Source organism: Hibiscus syriacus, unplaced genomic scaffold, assembly GCF_006381635.1.
Source record: "Hibiscus syriacus cultivar Baekdansim isolate YM2019G1 unplaced genomic scaffold, ASM638163v2 tig00110882_pilon, whole genome shotgun sequence".
NCBI classification, from domain to species: Eukaryota; Viridiplantae; Streptophyta; class Magnoliopsida; order Malvales; family Malvaceae; genus Hibiscus; species Hibiscus syriacus.
This window is the reverse complement of record NW_024062896.1, coordinates 404,866-432,500: the sequence shown is the minus strand read 5'-3', so window position 1 is coordinate 432,500 and position 27,635 is coordinate 404,866. Positions and strand designations below refer to the sequence as shown.

The window sequence follows — 27,635 nt, the reverse complement described above, 5'->3', positions numbered from 1 at the left end:
ATTATATATATATATATATATATATATCTATATATATATATATATATATATATAAATATATAGATGAATATGAAAGGTGCATAGTAGGAATTATATGTATGTGGGTGTGATGCTTGTATGTGATATGTTAGTAGAAATTTTTCAAGCATGATTACGAGTTAGAGTTTATTATATGTTTTATGTCTCACTAAGTCAACGACTTAGCGTGTGATTGTTTCACACGTAGGTTACAGAAGTGAGAAGAGTAAAGAGCTAAGAGGAGCAAGACAGGTCAGCATTTTCCTTACAAAGTTTCAGATCAGAAAATAGATGATTTAAATGTGTATGGTTAATCTGAATATAGTTGGCATATACTAATTGAGTGAGTTGTATAGGCTCTGATCGATTTTTGGTTATTTTGGTAATTATGTAAATAAACAACTTTTATTTTAATGAAAGTTTTGAATTTCTTTGAATTTTGTAAGAGTCAAAGTTTAAAAGTCAATGTGACACTCAGACTCGTATTCGGGTCGGATACGGGTTGAGGGTGTTACACACAGCACACCAAGTTCTTTTTCCTCAAAGATAGCTGCCTCAGTGCAATTCCCCTCACCCGTTGACTGCACACCAAGTTCTTTTTCCTCAAAGATAGCTGCCTCAGGGCAATTCCCCTCACCCGTTTGATGTTGATTTTCTTAAATTTTGGCTATTTCCTAGTATCTCATTACGGATAGAGGCATATCAGTCTTGATGAAACTTGAGGGATAACACCAAAGAGAAAAAACACAAGAAATCATCCAGGACTCTTCGAAGAGACTCACAGAAAAGTCTGAAAAGCAAACAACTAAGCCAGGTAAGCTAATAGCCGGTCAACCATCAAAGTTGGAAAATAGTAGAGAAACTTTGTTCCTCTATGGTTACCTAGTCACTTGACTTTAATACCAGATAAATGACTTATTACACCGCCAAAATTAGCCAAAGTAGAAGGCCACAAACTTAGCACTACTAATCGTAATGCTACAAACTAGAATTGAAACAGAAGAGTTAAAATGATTGAACTACTCGAAAACCTCAGACCTCGAAGTCGAGCCGTACAGTGCATGCCTACTTAAAGCAGGAGAAAATTTAAGATTCAATCATATATACTTATTGGGGTGTGTGTGTGTGTGTACTAACCCGCAAACCATCAAAAATGATGGAATCCCTTTGTCCATCCTTTGGTCAAACAGAGCAGGCGAATTAAAGCAAAAGGCAGTAAAGAATATTAACTCACCTCTTGTATGATTGTGTTTCCTTCCAAAACATACAATTAATTATGACATTTTAAAGAGATAAGCCAAAACAACTTCCCACGGAAACATGAAATGCAAAGAATTGAATTCCCCCTCATTTTTCTCAGAAAATATATTGGATTCGAAATTAAATCTAATATTAAAGAATCAAATTGTCTAAACCATCATCTGTATATATATGTATAACACACACAGCTAGTGGCATTAACCAAATCATTGAAATTACTAAACAATACTATCATCAGGAAAAGAATAATAAAACCCATAATGCATCAACAGTTCAAACATTAAAAGCTATAGACCCCAAACATAAGCGAAAAGAAAACCAAAACTCGCAGTAACAATTCAGGAATTCTTCTGTTAATAATGACACAAAAAATGGAACATTATGTAAAGAAAACAAAAAGGCAAAAGGAGAAACCTTGCACTAGGAGCTCTCCTAGGAACTTAAGGCTCAAACTCGACAGGCAAACCCAGAAGCCATTGAAACCTATCGAAGGTAACATGTGCAACGTGCCGAACATTGGTTGGTAAACCGATCTCCATAGCACAAAACTACCTTCTATCAATGTTCTTACAAGCAACCAAAGATTTCCTAAAAAGGGTAACAAGCAAAGCCAACAAAGACAACTGGTCCGTTCCTGTTTCTGCGTTTCCTTCACTTCTTCCTCTTCGTCGTCTTCTCCTTCCGGCTTGTTTCATTAACAAAGTCATCTTTTTCATGAGTGCAGGTTAAGGAAGGTTAAGGAAGAGGAGGAGAGGAAGTGTTAGTGTTTTTGAGGTGAAGGAAAATGAAGGACCTCAGTCATGGCGGGCAATGAAGGCAAAACTCTCGAGATAATATTCTCGAAAAAATTATTTAACGAGATAATACGTTGGCTGGATTAATTGCTGATATAGGATGAAATTCACAATGCACGCTGTAGGTCGCCATGCCTTCCGGGCGAACTGTTGAAGGTCGCCATGCACGCCAATGCACGGTCGGAGGTCGCCATGCCCCCCATGCACGGTCGGAGGTTGCCATGCAGTCCCAGCGTCCTTCCAGGTCGCCATGCAGATCTGCCCCGCCGCCGCTCCCTCATGCATGCGTGATTCCTCTTATGCATGCAGTGTTCTGTCACCTCATTTTCCATCCCATGCAGCTTTAATGGTTGTTGATATTGCAGCATGATTCGCGCTGGATCTGCAGCAATAAATCATTATTGGAGCCCATATTCATGTATGGAGAGTTATATATTACCCATGGTGGTTAACGCATGAAGCACAACAAAGCAAGAACGGAAGCAGAGAGAAAAGAAAGGAAGCAGAAGAAAGGCAGAAAAGTTCGGAGCTATAAAATTGTGAGTTAATTTTGTTTAAATTAGTTTATTATTATAAATTATTAGTTTGTTAGTTTATAGTTTAGGTAAAATAAAAATTTAGTTAATTAGTTTGTTAGTTTAAATTATTAGTTTAAGTTATATATTATATTATATAAAAAAATTAGTTAATTGGTTTCTTAGTTTAAGTTATATTATATGTTAAAAAATTATTTAATTAGTTGTTTCTTAGTGTGATTAAACATATATTAGTTTGTTTGTTAAAGTTAAAGTTAAATTATAAAAAAAGTTAATTAGTGCTTAATTAGTTTGTTATGTTAACTAAGTTATATTATAATAAAGAAATAGTTTATTAGTTTAAGTTTAAGTTATATTATAATATATTAGATTATATAAAATTAATTTGTTTAATTTATTGTTGTCTAAAAAAATATTTTGTTTACACCTACAGGACATTATTCCACAACTTTAATCCACGTACAGATTGATTCGAAGAAAGAAAAAAAAAGGATTGGAAGAAGGTAAAAATACGCAGATAATTTATTATTTATTGTTGTTGTGTATGTGTAAAATAGTTAGTTAGTATTATTTAAAGAATATCTTTTTAAAATAATTTATGATCTTTGTATTTCCATTATTATAATTATTATTAGCATGTACTTTTGTTTTGTAAAAAAATATTTTATCTTTACGAGTTGAATTACAACTTAAGTGGTAAATTACTTTTAAATCCATAATTGGTGAAATTTTAATATTTTTTAAATGATTGTGGCCAGTCGTTTTTTTTTCAAGAAAAATAAAATAAAGTTTCATAATCTTGATGGAACACTATGGTGTCATATACAATATAGCATTTAGGGTAAATTGGGAACACATAATTAAGCTAATAAAATAATTACTTTCTAGATACTAATCTCACAATTTGATTGCATTACGAGATTATTTTTTTTAATATTTTTAATGAAAAGTGAATATTGAGACAATTGTTTTATATTTTAAAAATCATCATATAATTAGTTAGTTAGTTTATATTAGATTATATAAAATTAATTAGTTTAATTTATTCTTGTTTTAAAAAATATTCTGTTTAAAAATATATATTGTTGTTTAAAAAATATTTTGTTTAATTTATATTAGATTATGTGTAAATTAGTAAGGAATAAAAATTTAATCGAATATAATCTTAAAATTTATAAAAATTAATTAATAGATTTGTTTGATATTTAAAAAAAAAAAAATATAATCAAACTAATCATTATTATTAGTAATCATTATTAAATGATTAGTATCAAATCAAATCCAAATCATTAAATATTTATAATAAATAATTATTAGTAATAATTACTAAATCATTAAATATCAAATCATTAGATTAATAATAATTATTAAATCATTATTATTAATATTAACAATCAATCAATAAATTTAAATAAAAAAAATTTATTTTATCGTTAATGTAATATTATATTATATTTATTTATTTAATGATTTATGAAATTATCTTATCTAATTTTTTTAATTACATATTTTTTATTCGTAGAGAAAATGAACAACAATTTTTTCACGATTGTCCATTATAATGGACGGATTATGGAAAATGAGGTCGGAGTTATTTTTCGATCTGAAAAACCAATAAATATGATGTTCAAAAGAGATATCACATTTGTAGAAATAAAGCAGAAGATAGAAAGAAAAATTTGAGCTGCAGTTGATGGTTTTGAGGTAAATGTTTATGATATGTCTCAACCCAGTCAGATATGTTGTAGTACCACTTGAAGAAGATGATGATATTGTAACCATGATTGGATTACATGAGTCAATCAATATAGCAGTTATTGAGTTATTTGTTGATGTGTGTAACATATGTGATGTTCCTGGATCATCAAGAGATGTGGCTCGAAATCCATCTGAAATGGCTTTCGATAGTGAGTTTGAGTACCCGACATACAGGTTCCAGAACAATTTTATGGAACTATTAGAAAGTGAAAATGAAGTCGAAGGGACATCTGTAGCAGCAGAGTATGAGACAAGAAACATACTGAAATTGACTGTTGATATTGATGCTGAAAATCGATGGGGAGAAATTCATGATGATTCAAGCGAAGATAAAGAAACAGAAGAACCCGTTTTGGGCGACGATGAATTGTTTTTCGATGGAGGTGCAATTGATGAAGTTCCGACAATGTATGAAGCTACTCCTCACATGTACGAGATAGACTATGATGCGATGAGGGCACATAAATTCCCAGACATGCCACATTTACCTCCGTACCAAATGGTTGAATCATTCGATAATTCTGGTGAATTTTCGGTTGGGGTACAATTCAGAGGAAAAAATGAAGCTACGCTGGCGATTAAAGAGTATTGCATCAAATGCCATGTTGATGTCCATGTTGCATAGTCAAACCAGAAAACCCTATACGCGAAGTGTGTAAAATATAGTCCAGAGTGCAAGTGGAAGATCAGAGTGTCGAAAATTCAAAGGCACGATGCTTGGGTCATCACGAGCTACAATGGTCCGCACACATGTTTGCGAAACTCCATCGAACAAGACCACCGACTATTGGAATACGATGTAATATGTGAATACGTGAAGGCGATGATTGAAAAGGATCCAAGGATATCTTGTTCAGTGTTAGCTGCATCTATTCGAAGCCAATTTGGATATCAAGTAAAAATATGGCAAGGTATGGAATGCGAAGATAAAGGCAATGAAGCTGACGTATGGAGATTGGGATACATCGTACAATGAACTACCACATTTGCTACTAGCAATGAAACAATTTATCCCAGGAACCATAGTAAAGTCTCAAACCATGCCCGCATATGACAAAGAAGGTCAACTTGTGCCAGTGAAGAAAATATTTCATAGACTATTTTGGGCATTCAAGGCATGTATTGAAGGATTTTCATTTTGCAAACGTATGATCTAAGTAGATGGTACGTGGCTGTATGGTCAATATAGGCATGTACTCTTGATGACAATTGCGCAAGATGGTGAGCGAAATATCTTCCCAATGGTATTCGTCATTGTTGAGGGAGAGACAACAGAGGCTTGGTTGTTCTTTCTAACCAATCTACGTCAATATGTCGTTCGTGAAGATGGAGTTTGCTTGATATCCGATAGAGGAACGAGTATTTTGGCGGCAATTGAACGATCAGGAAGTTGTTGGATACCTCCGTCTGCATATCCGACATTTTATATCCGTCATATTGGTAAGAATAATATCGACCAGTTTCATAACGCATATTCGTAGCGAGATAGTTAGCATGAGTAAGTTTTATTTTCAATATTTGTGCATTTTTACATGGTTTTTTTAATTGCGGTTTAAGACAATATATTATGAAATATGATACGAACTACACTGACCAAATTTTGACAAGAGATTGGAGAATTTGAAGGTATTTTACGATGATCAGCGTGTTTGGAAGTGGGCTTCAAAAATACCGCGGGAAAAATGGCTGCAAGCCTACGATGAAGGTCGGCGATATGAACATATGACCACAAATCTTGCTGAGGCCATTAATTCAGTACTAAAAGGTACACGCCATCTCCCAATAGCGAGTGTGGTGAAAGAGACGTACTTTAGGATGACTAAGGTTTGGTCCGATAAAGGCAAGGAAATTGAGAGTCTCATAAATAGAGGTAAAAATTGGGCTCCTAAAGTGGTGGAATTAATGGAAGCAAATGAGTGATTGGAAACATCAATGGTTGTTCATAATTTCAATCGAGTTGGTCATACTTTTGTTCTGTCGTGCATACGCCATAACGTCGGAGGAGAAGACCAAACATTTAGAGTTGATTTATGACACAAATGGTGTGATTGTGGTCGTTTTCAGGCATGGAAATATCCATGTGCTCATTCAGTCGCTGCATGTATGTATGTTGGTGTAAGCGTACACTTATGTTAATGAATACTTTCACATACATAGGATATTAAACGTCTACAGCTATGCGTTTAGACAAATCCCGAATGAATCATATTGGCCCAAAAAGGATCATGACGAATGGCTGCCAAATCCAATGTTTCGCATAAGTCCAAAGGGTCGACTTGAGTCCACTCGTATTCATACTAGTATGGATTTCCATGCTAGAGAGAGAGGTCAAGCAAAGAGATGCGGATTATGTAGGGGTGAAGGCAATTCAAAAAACAGTTGTCCTAATTTACCAAGATAGGCCTCATCATTAGTAATCATATATGTATTTATATATTTTATTTTGTAGTAATTAACCTATTTTTGCAAGGAAATTTATGTAATTTATGTTCTTAAATTATTAGATCTTCGAATTGAAGTTGAATTTATGTTTTATAATAAAAAAACTAATGATTTTATTTCTGTACTAATGATTTAATAATGATTTTAATGATTTTGTATTTAATGACTTAGTAATAATTATTTAATGATTTACTAATAATATCATTTAGTAATGATTATTAATAATGATTTATTATTAATATTTAAGAATTTGATATTAATGATTAAATAATGATTAGTAATAATGAAATTGTAATAATGATTTAATCATTAATAATGATTTAATTTGTAACAAATAACAAATGAGTTTACAAGTGTGGACTACTCGAATTTAAATTTATACATAGTCGAATTTATTAATGATTTATAAAAATTTAATGATTTGATACTAATGATTTAGTAATCAAGTTTTTTTAAAGAGATTTGAACGTTAACCATTTAATTTTTAGCAAATAACAAATCTGTTCATATTTAAATCAAAACACATAGGATTTTTTTTAATAATTATATGATTTAGTAATGATTTGATAATAATGATTTTAATATTTAATGATTTGATGATTTAGTAATGATTTGATAATAATGATAATAATGATTTAACAATGATTTAGTAATGATTTGATAATAATGATAATAATGATTTAACAATGATTTAGTAATGATTTGATAATAATCAAAATTCCCCCAATCAACTGTAATATATATGTTCGTGTTGCATATATAATTTCGTGCTCCGTACTATTTGGTTGAAGCTGAAATTCATTCTTCAACCATGACAACCTCACACGCCACCCTTTACACTCTGGTGGTATGAGCGTTTTCCCAAGAAACAAACTGCAAAGTTGTGCCACATTATTAAACTCATGTGTCATTATCACCGGCATCCCATTTGTTTGAACCCCGAGTTGCATTGCCATCCTCTAGAGTTATCGTACATTCGCCACACGAAAAATGAAATGTGTGTGTTTCTGGTCTCCAACGTTCAATCAATGCACTGATCAACCTGGGACCAACTTGTAATCTCGCACAAATGTTACATACCAAAATCCAATCGTGTCAGATTGTTATATTTCTAACATTAAATTTAGAATTTGTCAAAGAAAATAATAATTGTTTTACTATGAGCAAAAATTTATCTTAAGGAAACTGTGTAGCTATAAGACTCAACTCATTTCCAATTGTGTATTTATTTCTATATTATTTTCGATTATCTTACAAAGTTTTTTCTCTTTTACTTTTACTTTTTTTTTTATCGTGTCAGATTGTTATATTTCTAACATTAATTTAGAATTTGTCAAAGAAAATAATAATTGTTTTATACTGAAAAAAATTAAAAAAATTATTATATAATATTAACTATTATTTAAATTAAATAATACACCAACTCAGTTAGAACACAAAATAATAAAGTTACGCAATAATATATTTTATAATAGAAAGATTATGTTATGATAAGTTTTTAACTAAGGTTATTTATTGTTATTTTGTTGAGGTCTAGATAACTTAAACTTTTTTTCAAGACCTACCCCAATTCTTGAGAACACTCTTTCTCAAAGAGAAATACACAAATTTACAAACTTACAAGGAAAACCTCACAAGGTAGATTGTTTGCACAATTCTAGAACAAAGAAAAGAACACTCAAGAATGAATACAATTGAGTACAAGTAGTGTTCTTGAAAGCAAAATGAATATTGAATGAAAAATAGGCTTGAAGTGCTCAAACAATGAGTTTGATGCTTTCTCTTTGATTCTCACTTGATTCTTGTTTCTTGTTATTTCTTGTTGTTGATCAATGGCTTCTAACCTTGTTTAAATACTCCTTCAATTGATTCTGAACGTTGGGGATGATTAGTGGAGTCAATAGAGTCGTTTAAGTGTGAAAACAATTAATAAAACTGGTTGGGAGTGTGCGTGCATCGATGCATACACAGGGTGCATCGGTGCATCAAGTGTAAAATTCAAATATTTTGACCGTTGGAACACTTAGTGCATCGGTGCACTAAGTGTGCATCGATGCATAAAATGCATTCGATGCTTTGAAAAAGTCTGAGTGCATCGATGCATCAAATGCATTCGATGTTTCATAAAACCCTGAGTGCATCGATGCATGAAATGCATTCGATGTTCAATTTATTCCATGGTGCATCGATGCAAGGATTGGTGCATCGATGCATGGATTGGTGCATCGGTGCATCACTTTGAAAAATTGATTTTAGGTTTGATTTTGGTTCAAAATACTTTGTGAAAATTGTTTCAAAAATATATTAAGTATAAAACACAATTTTACACATTTAGTAAGGTTTGAAATTGATCTTGAAAGACTTGGAGTAATAATTTGATATTCGAGTAATTAAATCGAATATACATAGAAAATCATTTGTAAATCTTAAAATTCATTTATACTTAATTTTTTATATCGAAACATCAAAATGTTTTCAACAGACTCGCTGTTCGTCCTCCTGCAATTAAATATTTCAAAAAATTATCACAATCATAAAATAATATTCAAATATTTATTAATTATTAATTATAATTCATTAAACAAATATTTTATTCACCATTATTCCCAAATGACTTGAAATATGTTCATTGTCAAGTCTCAGCAGTGGAATTTGGTCAGACATTTGAATGAATCTGTAAAAAAAATTAAACAACAATATTTAAAAAATCATTTAATATAATCTAACATAAACTAACTAACTAACTAATTTACAGCAACAAAAAAAATTTAATATAATAAACTAACAAACTAAACTTTTTAAAATATAACTTAAACGTGAATTTTCCCTTAAACAACTAATAAACTATTCTTTAATATAACTTCAACTAATAAACTATACTTTAATACAATTTAAACTAATAAACGATTTTTAATTATAATTTAATACTAAAAAAATAATTAACTAAATTTTTTATATAATATAAATTCAACAAACAAATATAACTTAATTATTTAACTAACACAAACTAATTACATATTTTTTTATATATAACTAACGACTAACAAACTAACTAATTATTTTTATTAATATATAACTATCAAACATACTAATTAAATAATTTTTTATTTTTATATGATATAACTTAAACTAACAATAATATAACTTAAACTAACAAACTAATTAACTAATTTTTTTGTTTTACCCTAAACTAACAAACTAATACTTTATAATAATAAACTAATTAAAATAATTAAAATTTACCTCACTAGAGCCTTTTCTCCCTTTCTTCTTCTTCCTTTCCTTTCTCTCAGCAGCAATCTCTTCTCCATTTCTTTCTTTTATCGCATGAACGTTAACCCCATATCTCCCATATATAATTTACACCCCTTGCTTCAATTATTTCACCAATAATTATTGAAATCACGGGCTGTAAACAGATCAATAATGCACAAATAATTGATGCATGAAGCAGTTGAATTCACGTTGTAATTGCAGCTATGATAGCTACAGGTTTCACGCGGAATGCAGCGGGGAGCAGTAGGGTAGCAGGCTAGAGGAAATCTGGCAGAACGTTGGTCGCCAAGGAGGTACCTGCTGGCGTGCATAGCGACCTGGTAGGTTGCATGGATGCCCTGGCGACCTTCTTCCATCGCCAACAGCTCGCATGGATGCCCTGGCAACCTTGTTCCTCGTCCTGCGTACATGGCGACCTGCATGGAACTGTAACATTCACCCTATATGAGTAATTAATCCGACCAAAGCATTATCTTGTGAATTAATTATTCCAACAACATTATCCCGTGAGTTTTGCCGACAATAACAATAATATTTCCTGGAATATTAAAAAGGAAGTCTAAAAAGAAACTATTTTTTCTGAAGAAAACCAAAAGGAAGAGATTTTTCTATTGGAAAAATCAGATTCGAGAAAGGGAGAGGAGAAGGTGGAGTTGGATTGAAGAACAAGGGAAGTTTCTCAAAGAACGTGGGACGTGAAAAACATTAACTGAATTCACAAATAAAATATAGAAAGTGGTGCTATTTTCCTTCTTTTGGGTGTCTTTTTTATGGGATTTATGTAGTTTTGTTGGGAGAGTTGAAGAAGCAAAATTGGGTGAGTAATCAATGGGATTCTAAATTATGGCAACTAAAAGTAGAAGAGAAAGTAGAAGAGAAAGTAAAAGAAAGGAAATCTGACTTTTTTATTGTTTGTTTGCTGAAAATAAATGCTAATGGGTTATCATTACAGGGATGGATAGATTAACCTAATATGGAGATGCCATTTATTGCTGATTGATTGGCTTTTTGATGTCGATCATGCTCATTCATCCTTGATGGTTGGTGGGGATTAATCAAAATTTAAAATTTCTATGGAATTCTTCAAAATTAACCAGATTTTTGCATGGGAAACTAAACAGTGAATTTTCATTTCTTTATTGTAATCAAACTAAACAGTGAAACTGAATGTATGCATGTTTTCCCTATTATGTAAACAATCATTTTGTCTTTCGCGATGATATTTATGAATATCAACTACTGCTATTAATAATCATATTTAAATAATCAATGAACTTCAAAGGAAGAAGAAAAAGGAATGAATGAAGTCCTGAAATATTACAAGATATATAATATATATATGTACTTATTATGTTTAGAAAAAGAGAATGGGTGCTAGTGGAAGTGTCTTTTTCAAACAATGCTTGATAGAATATGTTGATGATGGTGAATTTATAAATTAGTAAAATGGTCTATTTTCATATATATATATTACTTCGGGGTCATCATGGATAGATCGAGGGGATAGATGGGATGATCGTTTCCTTTAAAATTTTAAAATTCTTATATATTTTTTATTTTTTATTAATAATATATTTTCATACCCTAAAATTTTATAAATTTATTATTTGTTAAAATTTTATAAGCTCGACCTTAACATAAAATCTTGCATTTATCCATATCAGTATCTTATCTTCTACAGCTCAATTTTATCCACGAGTAGCATAGATAAAATATTAACTGTGACATTGATATTGAGCTTTGAGGGAATAATTCTTTTAAAAATATAATTACTAAAGTAAATTTTAAAATTTTGAGACGTAGATATAATAATTTGAAAGATATAGGATGTTTTTTTTTAAAATACAGAACTATGAAATTAGGATTGAGCTGCTATGTCCTTTTGGAGTTGTTCCAAAATATATTTTGGGGGAGATTCAAATTCGATTGATTATCCTCTCTACATGTCGAATTTTAATCTCCTAATCTTATTTCAATAACTTACGAATATTTTATGTATTGTCTGATTGTATTGGTACAATAATTTAAAAGACGTAGATGTGAATACGTTTTAACACTTAATTTTCTGATATTGGTTTTTCTGGGTCAATTTGCAGTTCACCAACATATGTTTTTAATGTAAAATAAACACACGATAAGAATAATAAATGCAATTTCGAAGTTATCGTATGGTGTAGACTAATTTAGACTTGAGTTTGTTGAATCTGCGTCATGAAATATTAATCTAACACTGTCGTTTTGCATATTTTAGATTTTATAAAATCTTTTACTTGTGAACCAAAACGAACCAAAGTTATAAGCAACGATTTTGAGGAATATATCATATATGATATATGAGAAAGTTTAAGGAGCGACATTTTAATCTAAAGTTATAAAAAAAGGTAATTTTGAATGTAAGTGAAAATGTGATAAAAATCATAACATTTTAAGTTGAGTGCAACTTAAAATGTTACATTTTTACTAAGCGTCGAAATTACCAAATAAAATAATTAATATTCTTAAATAAATATGAAAAAGTAGTATAGAAAATTAGGGTCAATCCATAGGGACTAGAGAAATTAATAGTCGTTTCTGGATTGAGTTATTTTTGGAAAAAAATAAAAAAGGATTTTAGTAATAATAGAAGTGATAAGGTAAAAATAAACTATGAATGAAAAATTGTGAAAGGAAAATAAAAAGTAAAGAATTGTAAAGAATTCGATCGACCATCGAAATATATTTTCTCCTTTAGATACACGTCGGTTACAGTCAACAAGACCCAACCCTTGCAACTAACTTTTCTCTTCGGTTAATTGATATTTCCAAGTCTATTTCTGAAATCCAAGCATTGTTGGACTAACCACTCTATCTTCATTAGCACCAAGATAACTTTAAGTGCTGGAAAAGCCCGACTCGAGTTATAACGTCTCACTGAGAATTGAACTAGATCTTGATTCTCCTTAGCAAACCGCCGTTAAGTTTGGTCACAAGAAGTTGAATTACGACTAACTGATTCGACTCAAACTGTAAATCAAAATAATCCTCAAACCAACATGCATTTTTTGAAGTGAAGTGACTTTTAAATGAATAGTTTATTGCCGCTCCTAGTCTCTAGAGAATCAAAGAATGTATATGAGGTTGTTAAGTGTTACTCAATTCTCACGATTAGAATTGATCACAAAACCTTTGGCAAAGTGAAAATTTAGCTAAGCATGAATTGGATAATGTTTAGTATTTGTTGTGGAAAAGAAAAGAAAATTAAAATAAACAAGAAGATAGAAAGAAAAGGAAATAGAACCTAAATTAAACTAAGGAAAATAACAATTTCAATATGTTTTTCAATAGTGAACTTAAGGGGTAATTATAACCCGAAAATTCTAAAAGATTATCTCTAAGATAATGCAGGATCACATTCTAGAAGATGCTGACTGGACCGTCTAGATATGTCACGTTGAAAAATTCCATGCCTCAAATCGTGCTCATAACACCATCCAAGACTCCTAGAAAAATTACAGATTCCGTATTTTCATTGGTGGTTTTGTCCAATTAATCCAAATGAAGCTCCTCTACGAAAATAAGCCAAAACAGAAATAAATCAATAATATCTAATCGAAAATGAGGAGTAATTAACACTAAATGTATACAATATTCAACGCTTATCACACCCCGAAGTCACCTTTTTTACCTTAAATTAGGTTGTCGCACAACTGAACTACCCATAATATATTTATTTTTTTGGCTAAATAATCATAATAATCTACAACTAACTATTATATGCGTGACTAGAGCCATCTCAAACATTTTCGAGGCCAATAGCAAAACTAAAAAATAAGTCTTTATAGAACGAAAATATATTTATTACTTTAGACAATCAATTTAATATTATATCGATAAATTGTAGAAAAATAATTAAATTTTGTCAAACATTATTTTGTTAAGAAAATACCTTAAATATAACTAAAAGAATAAATAAAAAATTGAATTTAGGTACTATACATATTTTGATTTTGAACAAAAAAATAAAGAATAGTTTAAATATTTGGTTTGTTTAAATCTGGTTGCCACCTGTGGGATGTTGTTCTGGGGAAGAACAATACCATGACAACTATTCTTCTTCTTATTTTTTAGTTTAATTATCGATAGAATATTTCAGATCGAATTTTGTAGAGTTTTATTATGAGAACGATTCACTTAATTTAATTTACTTAATTCGTAAACATCAAAATTTAAATTTATAATTTTGTTTAAGGGGTATTAAATATTAATTTTTAATAAATGATATTTTTTATTATACTTAATATTTATAAAAAATTAACTTCTAAAAAATTAATCGGCCAACGAAAAATGATTTATATAATACCATCCAAGTAGAATAATTTTTAAAAATTAAATTTTAGAAAATATGATTTATTTTTTAAAATCTGTTTTCATGAAATAAACTACCCTTATTTTAATCGTCCGATACATATGGCATCCAAATAAAACTGTCCTCTGACATAGTTCTATATGCATTTTGCTGACTGACTTTTCAGTTGCTCTCCACACTATTGTTTGTTTCATCTTCCATTTTATTTTCCTTCACCATCGACACAAAAATATGAGCTTTACAAAGAAAAAATGTGACCGTCCTTCTTCCTCGCAGGTGAGCCATGTTTATATTATTTTCCTTAAAAGAAAGTTGGTATCTTTCTTTTCATTGATTCATATACGTAGTGTTATCTTTTTTTTTTCATTTTCCATGTTTCTCTGATTCCTACATATCCCACTTTTTGTAAAAATCCGAGCTTTACAAATAGAAAAACTTGGTTTCTTACTCTTTATTTCTTAAAGGTAAAGGATGGTCACATTCATGTCCAAAGTTGTCTCTTTTTCTTTGTTTGATTCGGCTTTGAATGTTATTGTTCCCTGCGTATTTCTTGTAGTTCTCTCTTTGATAATAAGTTTCATTGATTGATGCTCATGCTTTTTATTCTGCGTTTCATTTGGCCTGTTTGTAAGAATGCTCTAGAGAAGTGTGACTGTTTGTTTTCTGGAATGGATTTGTGTTTTAGGAACTGGGTAATTTAGGGGAGCTAAACAATGACATTCCATTTGATGTGCTGTCTCGGTTGCCGACCAAGTACATGCCACGATTAAAGTGTGTTTGTAAAGGGTGGAACAGCCTTATCTCGGACCCCATTTTTATGAAAGTTCAATCCCAGAAGAAAGAACCAGTATCAGGCTTCTTCTTCCAACAAAGATATAGATGGTGCTACGAGGAAAACCCTACTGTAACCTACATCCCTGTTAGAAAACAAGATGCTGAAGCTGAGCTCTTTCTGACAGTGTTGGACTTCCTTCCTGAACATGTTGTGGTGCTGTCTTCGAGCAACGGTCTGGTCTGCTGTCGCAGTTGCTTCCCTAGAGTAGAGCCTTGTTTCTACATCTGCAACCCCTTGAACCATGAATGGATGCGGCTAAAATGGGATGAACCTAATAGAGAAGACAGCTTTGCTTTGGCATTTGATCCATGTAAAGATATTTTAGACACATCAACGAAGTTCAAACTTATCAAAGTGAGGCAGATCGAAACTGAAGCCGATGTCTCGTGCTTCTCGTTCGACATATATGCTTCGGATACAGGGGCCTGGAAGAAATCAGTGGAATCCTGCAAGTGCAGCAGTAACCTTTACAGGAACAGTGGGGTGTATGTGGAAGGGGTTTTCCACTGGCTGACTGATGGTGATGAAGTTCTTACCTTTCATGTGGAGATTGACCTTTCATGGTTGGTATCTGTTCCACTTCCAAAAGAGGAATTCAGCAGCATCCCTGAAGCATGTATAGGAGATTCGGATGGCAAGCTTCATTACATCCTGGTTTCTCAACATGGACTTCAAGTGTGGTGTCTCGACGATTACTTTGAATGCGGGTGGTCCTTGAAGATCTCGAAAACACTCGAGGAAATCGAAGAACAACATGCACAGTTCCTTTACAATTTGCGCGAGAGAGTAACACAAAGGCTGTCTGTTGAAATGGAACCGTGGATTGATCTTTTAGCCTTCAAAGATGGCTATTTACTAATGAGAGTATCTCTGAAGATCATGCTATACAATATCGAGACAAACACATTGCAACTGGTTTGCTCCATTTCCAAGTTGGGTACTGATTCCACCTTTTGCACAGTTCTTCCTTATTCACTCAGCTTGGTTCCCTTGAATTGCAAGTAAATTCAATGAAATTAAAGTTAGATTACACTTTAGAATCGTCTCTGCTGGAACTTCATTATTGTCTTTGTTTGTTCCTTTTTATTTTGTTGTTGAAATGTTTGATACATGAACTATCTATCAGATTTGCTAATGTACATAACTTGAACTTCCAGAGCTTAACACTTCGTTTCCACTAACGTTTGATAATTTGTGTTTATATGCTCTATTGGAATGTAATCTAAAATTAAAAAATGATTTTAAAATGTTATTTTTATATATTTTTGACAAACTCCATTTTTATTATATACTGATTTCAAGCAATTATAGGTTGCTAAGATCATGTTTTAATAATTAAAAAAAAAGCTTAGTCCATTTTAGTAAATTGGTTTCCGCTAATCATATAAATAATTGCTTCAGAACTCTCACTGCTTTGAAGCCTTCAACTTTTTCTTATAATTTAAAGTGATAATAAGATAATAATTATTTACAATTAGGGGTGTTCAAATTTTCGAACTAATTCGGTTAACCGACCGAATTGAATTAGTTCGGTTAATTCAGTTGGCCACCGAATTAGTTCGATCGGTTAACGGTTAAAAAAAAATTTAGAATTCGGTTAACGGTTAATTCGGTTCGAAATCGGTTAATTAACCGAATTAACATAATTAACCGAAATTAAATTTTAAATTTTAAATATATTATATATAACATATGGGCTTAGCCCAAACCATTTAAAACCTAATTAATAATTTAAGATTCAATAACTTTTAAACCTAAATCAATATTAATTAATTAAAAAATTATATAAAATTTTTATTTTATAATTATATATTATTTAAATTAATTGTAAACTGTTTTTTTGAATTAAAAAATATTAAATATATTATATATAACATATGGGCTAAGTCCAAACCATTTAAAACCCAATTAATAATTTAAGATCTAATAACTTTTAAACTTAAATCAATATTAATTAATTAAAATTTTATATAAAATTTTTATTTTATAATTATATATTATTTAAATTAATTATAAACTATTTTTTTGAATTAAAAATATTTAATTTTTATATAAATTCGAAATTCTAAAAAAATTTGGTTAATTCGAAAATTAACCGAACTTTATTCGATTCGGTTAATATTTTCGAAAAAAAGTTCGGTTCGGTTAACGGTTAAAGAAAAAAAAATTCGATTAATTCGATTAATGATAATTCGATCGGTTCGACCACCGAATTAACCGAATGAACAGTTCTATTTACAATTTATCTTCACTATTAACAATATATCTCGTAACTATTTAAATCTAAAAAGAATAATATTTCCTTTCTATAATACCATTTAAAGCCCATATATCTTCAGTAGACAGGCCCGCATGCAGCCCAATTTCGTGTTTAGATAAAATCTTGCACAGTAGCTGCGTCGGATTTGAATAGAAGTGTTTGGAATCTACTACTCAAAAACCTCTGTAGAAACCCTTGCTTTTCGTTTTCATCTTTCTTCCTCTTCTTTCCTTTGTTCAGTGCTTCAAGGTACCTTCTTCTCCTTACATTTTTTCTTCTTTGTGTTGCTTATTTATCATTTTGCTATTTTGGTTTTTTTATGAACAGATCTTTTGTTTTCCTCTTGGATTACTTGCCCATGTTGAAAAAAGCGTTATCCTGAGTTGTTTTCTTGCTTTTTTCTTTTAAGGAGGAGCTTCTTAATTAAACCCTGGCATGAAATAAAATAATTAAAAGGTTTGTGACATCTCTAGCTGGAGGAAATTATCTGGGTTTGGACTTATATGAACCTTTTATTGGCTATTGTTGTTTCTCATCTGGGTTTTAGTATTGAATCATAGAGATAATTTAGGTTATTTAGTTTTTATTCTTTGTGCCCATTTTTGTATCCAATTCTTAGTAGAGTTCAGTTGGGTTTTGTTACACATTTCATTTATTTCTTTTTGAATTAATTTCGCTTTTCATGTGGCAGATTTAGGGATTTAAGCAATGGATGATAACTTGTATGATGAATTTGGGAACTATATCGGACCTGAGATCGAGTCCGACAGGGAGAGTGAAGGTGAGGAAGAAGAAGATGAAGATCTCCTTGACAGGCATGCCCAAGAGGAAAGAGAAGAATCTGATGGTGAGGCTCAACCTGGTGCGTCTAATGGATGGATTACAGCTGCTGATGATGTTGATATGGACAATCAGATTGTCCTTGCTGAGGACAAGAAGTATTACCCCACTGCTGAAGAGGTTTACGGTGAGGATGTCGAGACCTTGGTTATGGATGAAGATGAGCAACCCCTTGAACAACCTATTATTAAGCCTGTTAGGAATATCAAGTTTGAGGTTGGAATTAAGGATTCTTCAACATATGTATCGACCCAGTTTCTTATTGGTTTGATGTCAAACCCGGGTTTGGTTCGGAATGTTGCCCTTGTTGGACACTTGCAGCATGGCAAGACGGTGTTTATGGACATGTTGGTTGAGCAAACCCACCATATGAAAACATTTGATGAAAATAGTGAGAAGCACATGAGATACACTGATACAAGAATTGATGAGCAAGAGAGAAGGATATCTATCAAGGCGATTCCTATGTCACTTGTTCTTGAGGATAGTAACTCGAAATCCTATCTTTGTAACATCATGGACGCTCCTGGTCATGTGAATTTTTCTGATGAAATGACTGCTGCTCTTAGGCTCGCTGATGGTGCTGTGTTGATTGTTGATGCTGCTGAAGGAGTGATGGTAAGCATATCTTGCATGCGTATCATACTATTTTAAATGCATTAATGATCAATTATCTTGTTCTTCTTCTTATGATTATGGTTGAGACCCACCTAATATATAACTAGAAATATGAATTGTTTTTATGAATCTTTGGAGGTAAAAGTACGCATAAAATGGACCTAAAGAAAATGAGTATTCTGAGGTTTATTGCAATTAAATTACACCACGCTTAATCAAATCTTTTCAAATCCACGGTTACAATACGTTGTAGCTGCTTTCTGTAGAATGTGTGAATAATGAATTATGAAAATGAACCAATATGTGCTGTTCTAAGCAATACATTTGCCTTCCTGTTTTTGAACAGGTAAACACTGAGAGAGCTATACGCCATGCAATACAGGAGCGCCTACCTATTGTTGTTGTTATAAACAAGGTAACTCTTTTTACCTTATTTATCCCCAAGTTTTTCTGATGAAAATGATGTTCCACATCTTATTCCTGTAGTCCTGCTCAATTGTTTTTTACATTTTTAGGTTGACCGGTTGATAACAGAACTTAAGTTGCCCCCCAAGGATGCTTACCATAAATTAAGGCATACCCTGGAAGTAATCAATAACCACATATCTGCTGCTTCTACAACTGCTGGTAATGTTCCTGCTATTGACCCCGTTTCTGGAAATGTTTGTTTTGCTAGTGGAAGTGCAGGATGGTCTTTCACTTTGCAGTCATTTGCAAAATTATATGTCAAACTCCATGGAGTTCCTTTTGACGCTGAGAAGTTTGCATCTCGTCTTTGGGGTGATATTTATTATCATCCTGATACTAGGACTTTTAAAAGGAAACCTCCTCCTGGCGGAGGAGAACGATCATTTGTCGAATTTGTGCTTGAACCCCTTTATAAGATATATAGCCAGGTGATTGGTGAACATAAGAAGAGTGTAGAGTCAACCCTTGCAGAGTTAGGTGTTACGCTTAGCAATGCTGCTTACAAGTTAAATGTTAGGCCTTTGCTAAGACTGGCTTGCAGCTCAGTTTTTGGTTCTGCTTCAGGCTTCACTGATATGCTGGTTCAGCACATACCATCTCCCAAGAATTTTGCACCTAAGAAGGTTGATCACGTATACACCGGACCTAAACATTCAATGATGTACAAGGCAATGGTAGATTGTGATCCTTCTGGCCCCCTTATGGTTAATGTGACCAAACTGTACCCCAAGTCCGATTGTAGTGTTTTTGATGCTTTTGGTAGAGTCTACAGTGGTAGAATTCAAACAGGACAAACTTTGAGAGTACTGGGAGAAGGCTATTCACCAGATGATGAGGAGGACATGACAATCAAAGAAGTAACCAAATTATGGATTTACCAAGCTCGATATAGAATACCTGTAAGCAGTGCTCCTCCTGGTTCTTGGGTTCTCATTGAAGGTGTTGATGCTTCAATTATGAAAACTGCCACCCTTTGTAATGTGGATCTTGATGAAGATGTATACATATTCCGGCCTTTACAATTTAATACACTTCCTGTTGTAAAAACAGCAACTGAACCTTTGAATCCCAGTGAGTTACCCAAAATGGTGGAGGGACTTCGAAAGATCAGCAAAAGCTATCCTCTAGCCATTACTAAAGTTGAGGAATCTGGTGAGCACACTATATTAGGTACTGGAGAGTTGTATTTGGACTCAATCATGAAAGACCTTAGGGAGCTATATTCTGAGGTGGAAGTTAAGGTATCTAGTTTCTCTCACTCCTTATACTATTTTTATTATTTCTTTCTGAAATTTGTTTCTCTATTATGGGTTGTGCTTAAGTTAATATGTGCGCTTTCATTTCTTATGCTTCCTATAATAGGTGGCAGATCCTGTTGTTTCATTCTGTGAAACAGTGGTGGAGTCTTCCTCCATGAAATGCTTTGCTGAAACACCCAACAAGAAGAATAAGATAACCATGGTAAACCAGCCATCTAAACTCTTCGTTAATTGATATGATTTTAGGAATAATTACCTGGTTGTACTTGCATTCAGGCTGTATGATCAAAATGCTTTTCCATGATTTTAAGATTGCAGAGCCATTGGAGAGAGGGCTTGCAGAGGACATTGAGAATGGTGTTGTAAGTATTGACTGGAGTCGGAAGCAACTTGGTGACTTCTTCAAGACAAAATATGACTGGGATTTGCTTGCTGCACGTTCTATCTGGGCATTTGGCCCTGATAAGCAGGTAACAGAAGTGCAATTCTATTGTTTCTAACCTAATCCCGGGCTTGGTGATTCTATCTTGTTCCTATTGTTTAAAGAGCAGAAAAATGGAATTCAAGTCCTAATATTCAGTATCTCTGGCCGTTACGAATCTTGTTTTATAGGGACCTAATATTTTATTGGATGATACGCTCCCTACTGAGGTTGACAAGGCATTGTTGGGTTCTGTCAGGGATTCTATTGTACAAGGGTAAAAATATCTTCCTTTCACAATCATGGAATTAGTCAGCTAAACCTACCGCCTATGACTAAATATTTCATGTTTTGCTGAGCAGGTTTCAGTGGGGTGCTAGGGAAGGACCTCTCTGTGATGAACCAATAAGAAATGTGAAGTTCAAAATAGTGGATGCGAGGATTGCATCTGAATCATTGCATCGAGGATCTGGACAGATCATCCCCACAGCTCGACGTGTAGCCTATTCATCTTTCCTTATGGCAACCCCACGGCTTATGGAACCTGTATATTATGTGGAGGTATGATACTTCGATTATATTCCCACCATCTAACAGTTTTTCACTGATGTGTTTATCTGCATTAAATATGCAAGTGAAACCGATATTACTGCAACTCAAGGTAGACTGGGTGCAGTAGCTCGTTCGTCTAACGAAAAAAGAATAATAACAGTAATATAATAGGCTCGGCATATGAAACCTGAAAATATTCTGTCTTTATGGTTGCTATTCTCTTGAGCCCATGGCATCCTCTTCATGCTAGAATGACGGTGAGCTATGTGGAGGTTTCAGTCCTACCATGAGAAGATTTCTTCTTTTTGGTATCATTTTTAATATGCAACTTGCTCTGATGACTCTCCTACTTACAACGTGTGACTAATTTTGTTTCAGATACAAACACCAATCGACTGTGTCTCTGCTATCTACACAGTATTGTCTCGTAGACGTGGTCATGTTACAGCTGATGTGCCTCAGCCAGGAACCCCTGCCTATATTGTGAAGGTAAGGAAAAGCTAAGGTTTAATTCCTTTAGTAGAAATATTCACGTCATTGGCTAATAGCTACTAATCGCCCCATCTATATGCTTACAATTTTCATCGGATTCTTTTTCCCTTTTAGGCATTTTTACCTGTGATAGAATCATTTGGATTCGAGACAGATCTGAGGTACCACACACAAGGGCAAGCCTTTTGTCTCTCAGTATTTGACCACTGGGCCATAGTTCCCGGAGATCCCTTAGACAAGAGCATAGTTTTGCGGCCCCTCGAACCTGCACCAATACAGCACCTTGCTCGGGAGTTCATGGTGAAGACAAGGCGTAGAAAGGTATTGCTAGTTGTTACTTCTATCCACACGCACACATACAAACACATGCATTTCATGTCTAAAAATTGACAAAAGAGCCTTAAAAGAAAAGGGCAATCACAAATGGTTTGAGTGAATTCTGTTTAAAACTATCCAGGGAATGAGTGAAGATGTGAGCATCAACAAGTTCTTTGATGAGGCTATGGTGGTGGAGCTGGCTCAGCAGGCAGCTGATCTTCATCAGCAGATGATGTAATAGAAGCAATGTATTGGAACACGACACATAATACCATTATTGATGTCCATGCTTCCCGGACTCGCCGGGACAAGACAGATGTAGGAAAATTTATGTTAACATGGCAATGACATCCTTGTATCTTCCTTATACGGCACCTTTTCAGTGGGCTCGAATTTGTCAAGGTAGCAATGTGTTGTTCATTCTATCAATCAAGTAGAACAATTATGATATGACATTGAAATTTTAGTTGAGTCGAGTTTTTTTCACCCCTAAATATGATAGTAAAAACATTACACACAATAAAAGACATGTTCTACAGTAGGAGAGTATTTACTCATTGGCAACAACTTTAGATAATAGTCTCGACAGCTACTTGAGAAACTACCTCATTTTCTGACCAGAAATTACTTGGTAGAGATCTTGCTCCTTGTTAGTGTGGATCTCACAATCTGAGGTAGGGTACGAAACACAAGTCAGCAAATAACCACCTTCAATTTGTTTATCATCGAGGAACTGTCGGATTGATCAACAGAACCTGAAACCATCTTTCCGGCACAGGTGGAGCAAGCTCCGGCCTTACAGGAATAAGGCAGATCTGGTCCAGCTTCCTCGGCTGCATCCAAAGTGTATTTATCATCAGGAACTTCAATTTCGCTCGCCTCACCATTTGGTCGTACATGGATGTTCGGCAATTGGAGGAACATTTCAAGCCAAATGATTTTGAGATGCTCTTAACAGATCCAAGAGATCTCGGGGCCTTGATAACAGCACCTGTGAATTGGTTCGGTATTGCAGCTTTAACAATATAAGGAGATGTGAGGCTCATTGTTGTCATCTTTAACGCCGGATCAGATTTAGGATGTTACACTAAATCAAAATATAAGAATCGTCCACTTTAAATGACTAGCAATGGTTAGTAGTTGAGCTTAGAATCAAGAGAACGGCAAAAATTATAATAACCAACAATCTTCTTGGTAAATGATCAAACACAAAAAATCAACCATTTTTATACACTTCTAGTGCATTCAAAGAGATTTTCTCTTCACTAACCAAAATCAACCCAAGAACAAAAGCTACTCCTTTTTAATTTCCTTTGGGTTTCAAGGTTCGAACTTTTTCCAGATCAACAACTGAAGATTTCAATTTTGCGTGTAAAAGGAAAAGCAGAAATTCATAAACATAGTCTTCCTAAAACAAAAATCAAAATACAAGAAACAAGTAATCAAAGCTGAAACAATTGAGCAACACAGGACCTTAAGAGGAAGATATAAAAGACGATCATATTAAAGATCAAAGAAAGGGAGAAAAAAGAAATGACATACCCACTAAATTTAGCACATTTCGGCAAATTTTTTACAAGGTAATATAGCATCCACCTTTACCATTGTTTTTAATGGAATATCAACATGAACGGTAAATTTCATAATTAACAATTGAAATTTCTTCTCACTCATATTTTATTCACTATACTTCAAAAAATTTCAATTTAATTTTATTGATTTCATTTTATATTTATATATTTAAAAGAAAGTAAAACAAAAAACTTGTCACGAGTAATAAATTCTTTTTATTAGACATGACAAAACTGATTTTAAAATAATTACATAATAAAAAAATTAAACATTTATTTTGATTAAAAAAATTAAATACCTAAAACAATTTTTTATATAATTTATTATTTTTCAATTAAGCTAAATCTATATAACATAACTATCGAGAAGAATTGTACAAATATAAAATAACTTGTAAACAAACGACTTTAAATTACACGAACGAATACATTGATTCTTTCCTTATGCAAATAGTTATATAAGACCTCTCCATTAATTAAGCTGAACCGCACCCCAAAACTAGATACATCTTCAAATTTATTCCAAAATTTTTATTTTATGTTTCTATAATCATATTACCGTCGTGATTTTTACAGATTGTTGTTCAGTGGTAAAGGCTGACCATAAAGCAATCCATTAAAACTCCACAAATGCAGTACTTTTTCATGCAAAATCATGGCCAGATTCATTCACAAGAAGCCGTGAGAAGGCCATCCCGTCCAAGCTGCCACCTATTTATGAGGGCCTTTCCTTTTCATCCAGAGGGGGCATTAAAAACTGAAAATCAACATTTATGTTCATACGCGAAACAAAAAGCTTTCATCGTCTAGAACTCGCAATTCTTAAGATAACAAGGATTAAAAACATAACAGGAAATATGAACATTCTGATTAAAACTGATATAGTAGAATTAATCCCCACACACACAACTCTAACAGAATGGTAAATGTTAACTCAAAAGATCCTGTTTGATGGTCCCATTGTACTCTTCAAGTAGAGGCACCTCACCTGCAATTAGCACAAATTCATTCTTATTATGTACTGAACAACTCGAAATAACATCGAAATCCCATTGCATATATACTATCAAGATAGAAAACATTGTGGGGAAGGAGTAGTTAACTAGCCTAAACAAACAAAAGCCAAGGAAACTCACATTTTGCCAGTTTTTCTTCAACAACGAAACAAGGAAATTGACGCTCATTTGCACATTTTGGGAAGATCTGCTTCTCCTCCATAGCTACGTTCCCAACCGCGACACCCATGCAAAGCACCTTCTTCAGCTGGAACTTAACCATGGCCTTGGTCTCGTTCACTTTGGACTCTAGTGATTCCTGGTGGGTAACAAGGGTCGGGAATTTTCCTGCATTTATCGCCAAAATCAGCAATGTAAGATGACAATTCAAAAACCATAACCGACAAAATGTAAAATTAAATAAATTGCTCAAGGGAGTACAACTAAAAAGATTGTCAATAACAAGTGCAACAATAATGATCATAAAGAATACTTGCCTGCCTTGTTTAGACCAGGACCCAAGAGACGAGGGATTTGCTTGATGACAGATTCAGAAGCCAAAAAGGCATGATACTTCTTGGCAAGTTTCTTCACCAACTTCTTGTTCTTGTTAAGCTTCTTAAGTGCTTCCACATCCATATAATCCAAACCTATCTTTTCTGCCTGCAGTACAAATTAAACTATTTAAACAACAATTCTCAAAGCATAAATCAATGCTCAAACATTAGAGGTATATGCTTCACATAACTCCTATAGCCGAGTCCAAAAATAACAAGCCCTTCCAAGAAAGTTAAGCAAACAAAACTCATCTAAGAATGGTGAAAAATTACCTCTTCAACATGTTGAGCATCTCCAAGCATGCAGATCTTCATCTTAGGTCGAGGAATGTGGGGCAGCTTCACGGAACCACTGAAACGCTTATCTTTTTGGGGATCATAGTTTTTCAACCCAATCTGGAGCTCAATGGTCTCAGTAAACTTACGTTGCTTCTCCTTGGACTGCGCTACTATGGTTGATATAGCTTCTCTAAGGGCATCACTCTGAAGCTTACTGTAAATGAGAAACCGAAAATCTTATAGGACATAAAAATCTAAACTAGTAGATAAGATTCAACCACATGTTTCATAAATTAGCATGGTGAAGGATTAATAATCCAAGGCAACATACATATAAACAGCTCATAATCATAAAATGAACAACAACAAAACTATGCATAGTTCATATTTCATAGATGGAAGTACCCAACAGATCATCCTATAAAACACATATCAATTAAAGGATCCTAATTTTCTAATTCAAGTCCAGTAACTCAAAAACAATATTAAAATCCTAAGAAATAAATCAATAAATAAAATGAATTTATAAGGAAAACATATATAAATATGACAATCTAAATTCAGCATTGTTCAGAAGAAGAAAATCGAGCCGACGAAATGAACATACACAAAAAAAAATTAAAACTACCTCATCTTTGAATATCTGTTCTTTCCACGTACAACACTATATATTTACCTGTGAAGTAAAATTATCAAGTCATTAAAGAATCAGGAAAATGACGAATCAAAATTAGATCTGAGAATAAACGAGGGTTTGAATACACAGCAGTTACCAGAGGAGAGAAACCCTAGGCGCGAAATGAGTTCTGGGGCTGAAGATAAAATATATAGGGGTGTCAATGATAAACCCTAGTTATTGTAATAAACTGAAACTGGGCCAACTGCCGGTCTAGACCAAATTCTTTTGGGCTGAGACTTGGTTTGATTTGGCATGTCCATGGTAATATTAGTTGAGGATAGGGGCGTAAATAAACAGATTGTTCGGTGAATTGTTCGTGAATCATTTGTATAACGTTTGTCTATGTTTGTCTTTTAATTTAAATAAATGAATATAAACAGAATTTATAGGTTCATCTAATAAACGAACGAACACGAACAAATGTGTTGGTTCATTTATGTTCACGAGCATGCTCATTTATGAACTCGTTTATTAACTTGTTCATTCATGTTCATGAACAAACTCGTTTATTGACTCGCTCGTTTATGTTCATGAACAAGCTACTTTTGTTGTTTGCATTTTACATCTTGGTGAATCTAGAGACTAAATTAAACACATAGTGAAATTTATATTTTAAACTGTGAAGCTTAATGAGTTTAAACACTAGTGCGTGATTTTACCTTTTTAATTTAGCACTGGTTAGTTTTCTTTAATTTTTTAATATATAAACAAACATATTTGTAAATGCTAAACGAACATATTCACGAACACTAAACGAACATGTTCGTGAATATATTCACGAATGCTAAACAAACGAACACGAACATCTTCAAAAATAAATAAACGAACACAATATTAATAATTTAAACGAACATGAACATCTTTTAAAATAAATAAACAAACACGAATATTTCCTTATTCGTTCAAGTTTGATTTATTTACACCCCCTAATCGAGGATGGTCTCGACGTCAACAACAATGGGTCGCGATGTCCGACACTTGGGAAGGACACTATTCGTTCCATTTAATTGAAAGTATACAAAATCTATTGAGTAGTCTTAATAGTTAAATGAAGTGTTATCA

At 32.9% G+C, this 27,635-nt stretch overlaps 2 protein-coding genes and 3 pseudogenes across 2 annotated transcripts; 2 read left to right on the top strand and 3 right to left on the bottom strand.

Moving 5' to 3' along the window:
* The window catches only part of LOC120144148, a 13,423-nt pseudogene extending 11,343 nt beyond the window's left edge, over positions 1 to 2,080 (bottom strand).
* Positions 2,081 to 14,660: 12,580 nt separating this feature from the next.
* On the top strand, positions 14,661 to 16,269 carry LOC120144107 (F-box protein At5g49610-like). Its single transcript, XM_039158258.1, has 2 exons — positions 14,661 to 14,705; positions 15,115 to 16,269. Exons 1-2 carry the CDS (start codon positions 14,661 to 14,663, stop codon positions 16,267 to 16,269), a joined length of 1,200 nt encoding a protein of 399 aa, XP_039014189.1.
* Positions 16,270 to 17,687: 1,418 nt separating this feature from the next.
* On the top strand, positions 17,688 to 22,889 carry LOC120144158 (110 kDa U5 small nuclear ribonucleoprotein component CLO). Its single transcript, XM_039158297.1, has 11 exons — positions 17,688 to 17,773; positions 18,216 to 18,982; positions 19,329 to 19,397; positions 19,498 to 20,691; positions 20,813 to 20,911; positions 21,021 to 21,179; positions 21,322 to 21,407; positions 21,493 to 21,691; positions 22,061 to 22,171; positions 22,289 to 22,495; positions 22,632 to 22,889. Exons 2-11 carry the CDS (start codon positions 18,233 to 18,235, stop codon positions 22,728 to 22,730), a joined length of 2,973 nt encoding a protein of 990 aa, XP_039014228.1. The 5' UTR covers positions 17,688 to 17,773; positions 18,216 to 18,232; the 3' UTR covers positions 22,731 to 22,889.
* Positions 22,890 to 23,033: 144 nt separating this feature from the next.
* On the bottom strand, positions 23,034 to 23,827 carry LOC120144131 (annotated as a pseudogene).
* A 1,073-nt stretch (positions 23,828 to 24,900) lies between these two features.
* LOC120144130 lies at positions 24,901 to 26,719 on the bottom strand (annotated as a pseudogene).
* Positions 26,720 to 27,635: the final 916 nt, after the last annotated feature.

Excerpts from the sequence above, each read along its gene's own strand:
- LOC120144158 (XM_039158297.1), top strand. The coding sequence starts at position 18,233 with ATGGATGATAACTTGTATGATGAATTTGGGAACTATATCGGACCTGAG. Across the intron at positions 18,983-19,328 it reads ATGCTGCTGAAGGAGTGATG|GTAAACACTGAGAGAGCTAT; the intron begins GTAAGCATATCT and ends GTTTTTGAACAG. Across the intron at positions 22,496-22,631 it reads TGAAGACAAGGCGTAGAAAG|GGAATGAGTGAAGATGTGAG; the intron begins GTATTGCTAGTT and ends AAAACTATCCAG.
- LOC120144107 (XM_039158258.1), top strand. The coding sequence starts at position 14,661 with ATGAGCTTTACAAAGAAAAAATGTGACCGTCCTTCTTCCTCGCAG. Across the intron at positions 14,706-15,114 it reads ACCGTCCTTCTTCCTCGCAG|GAACTGGGTAATTTAGGGGA; the intron begins GTGAGCCATGTT and ends TTTGTGTTTTAG.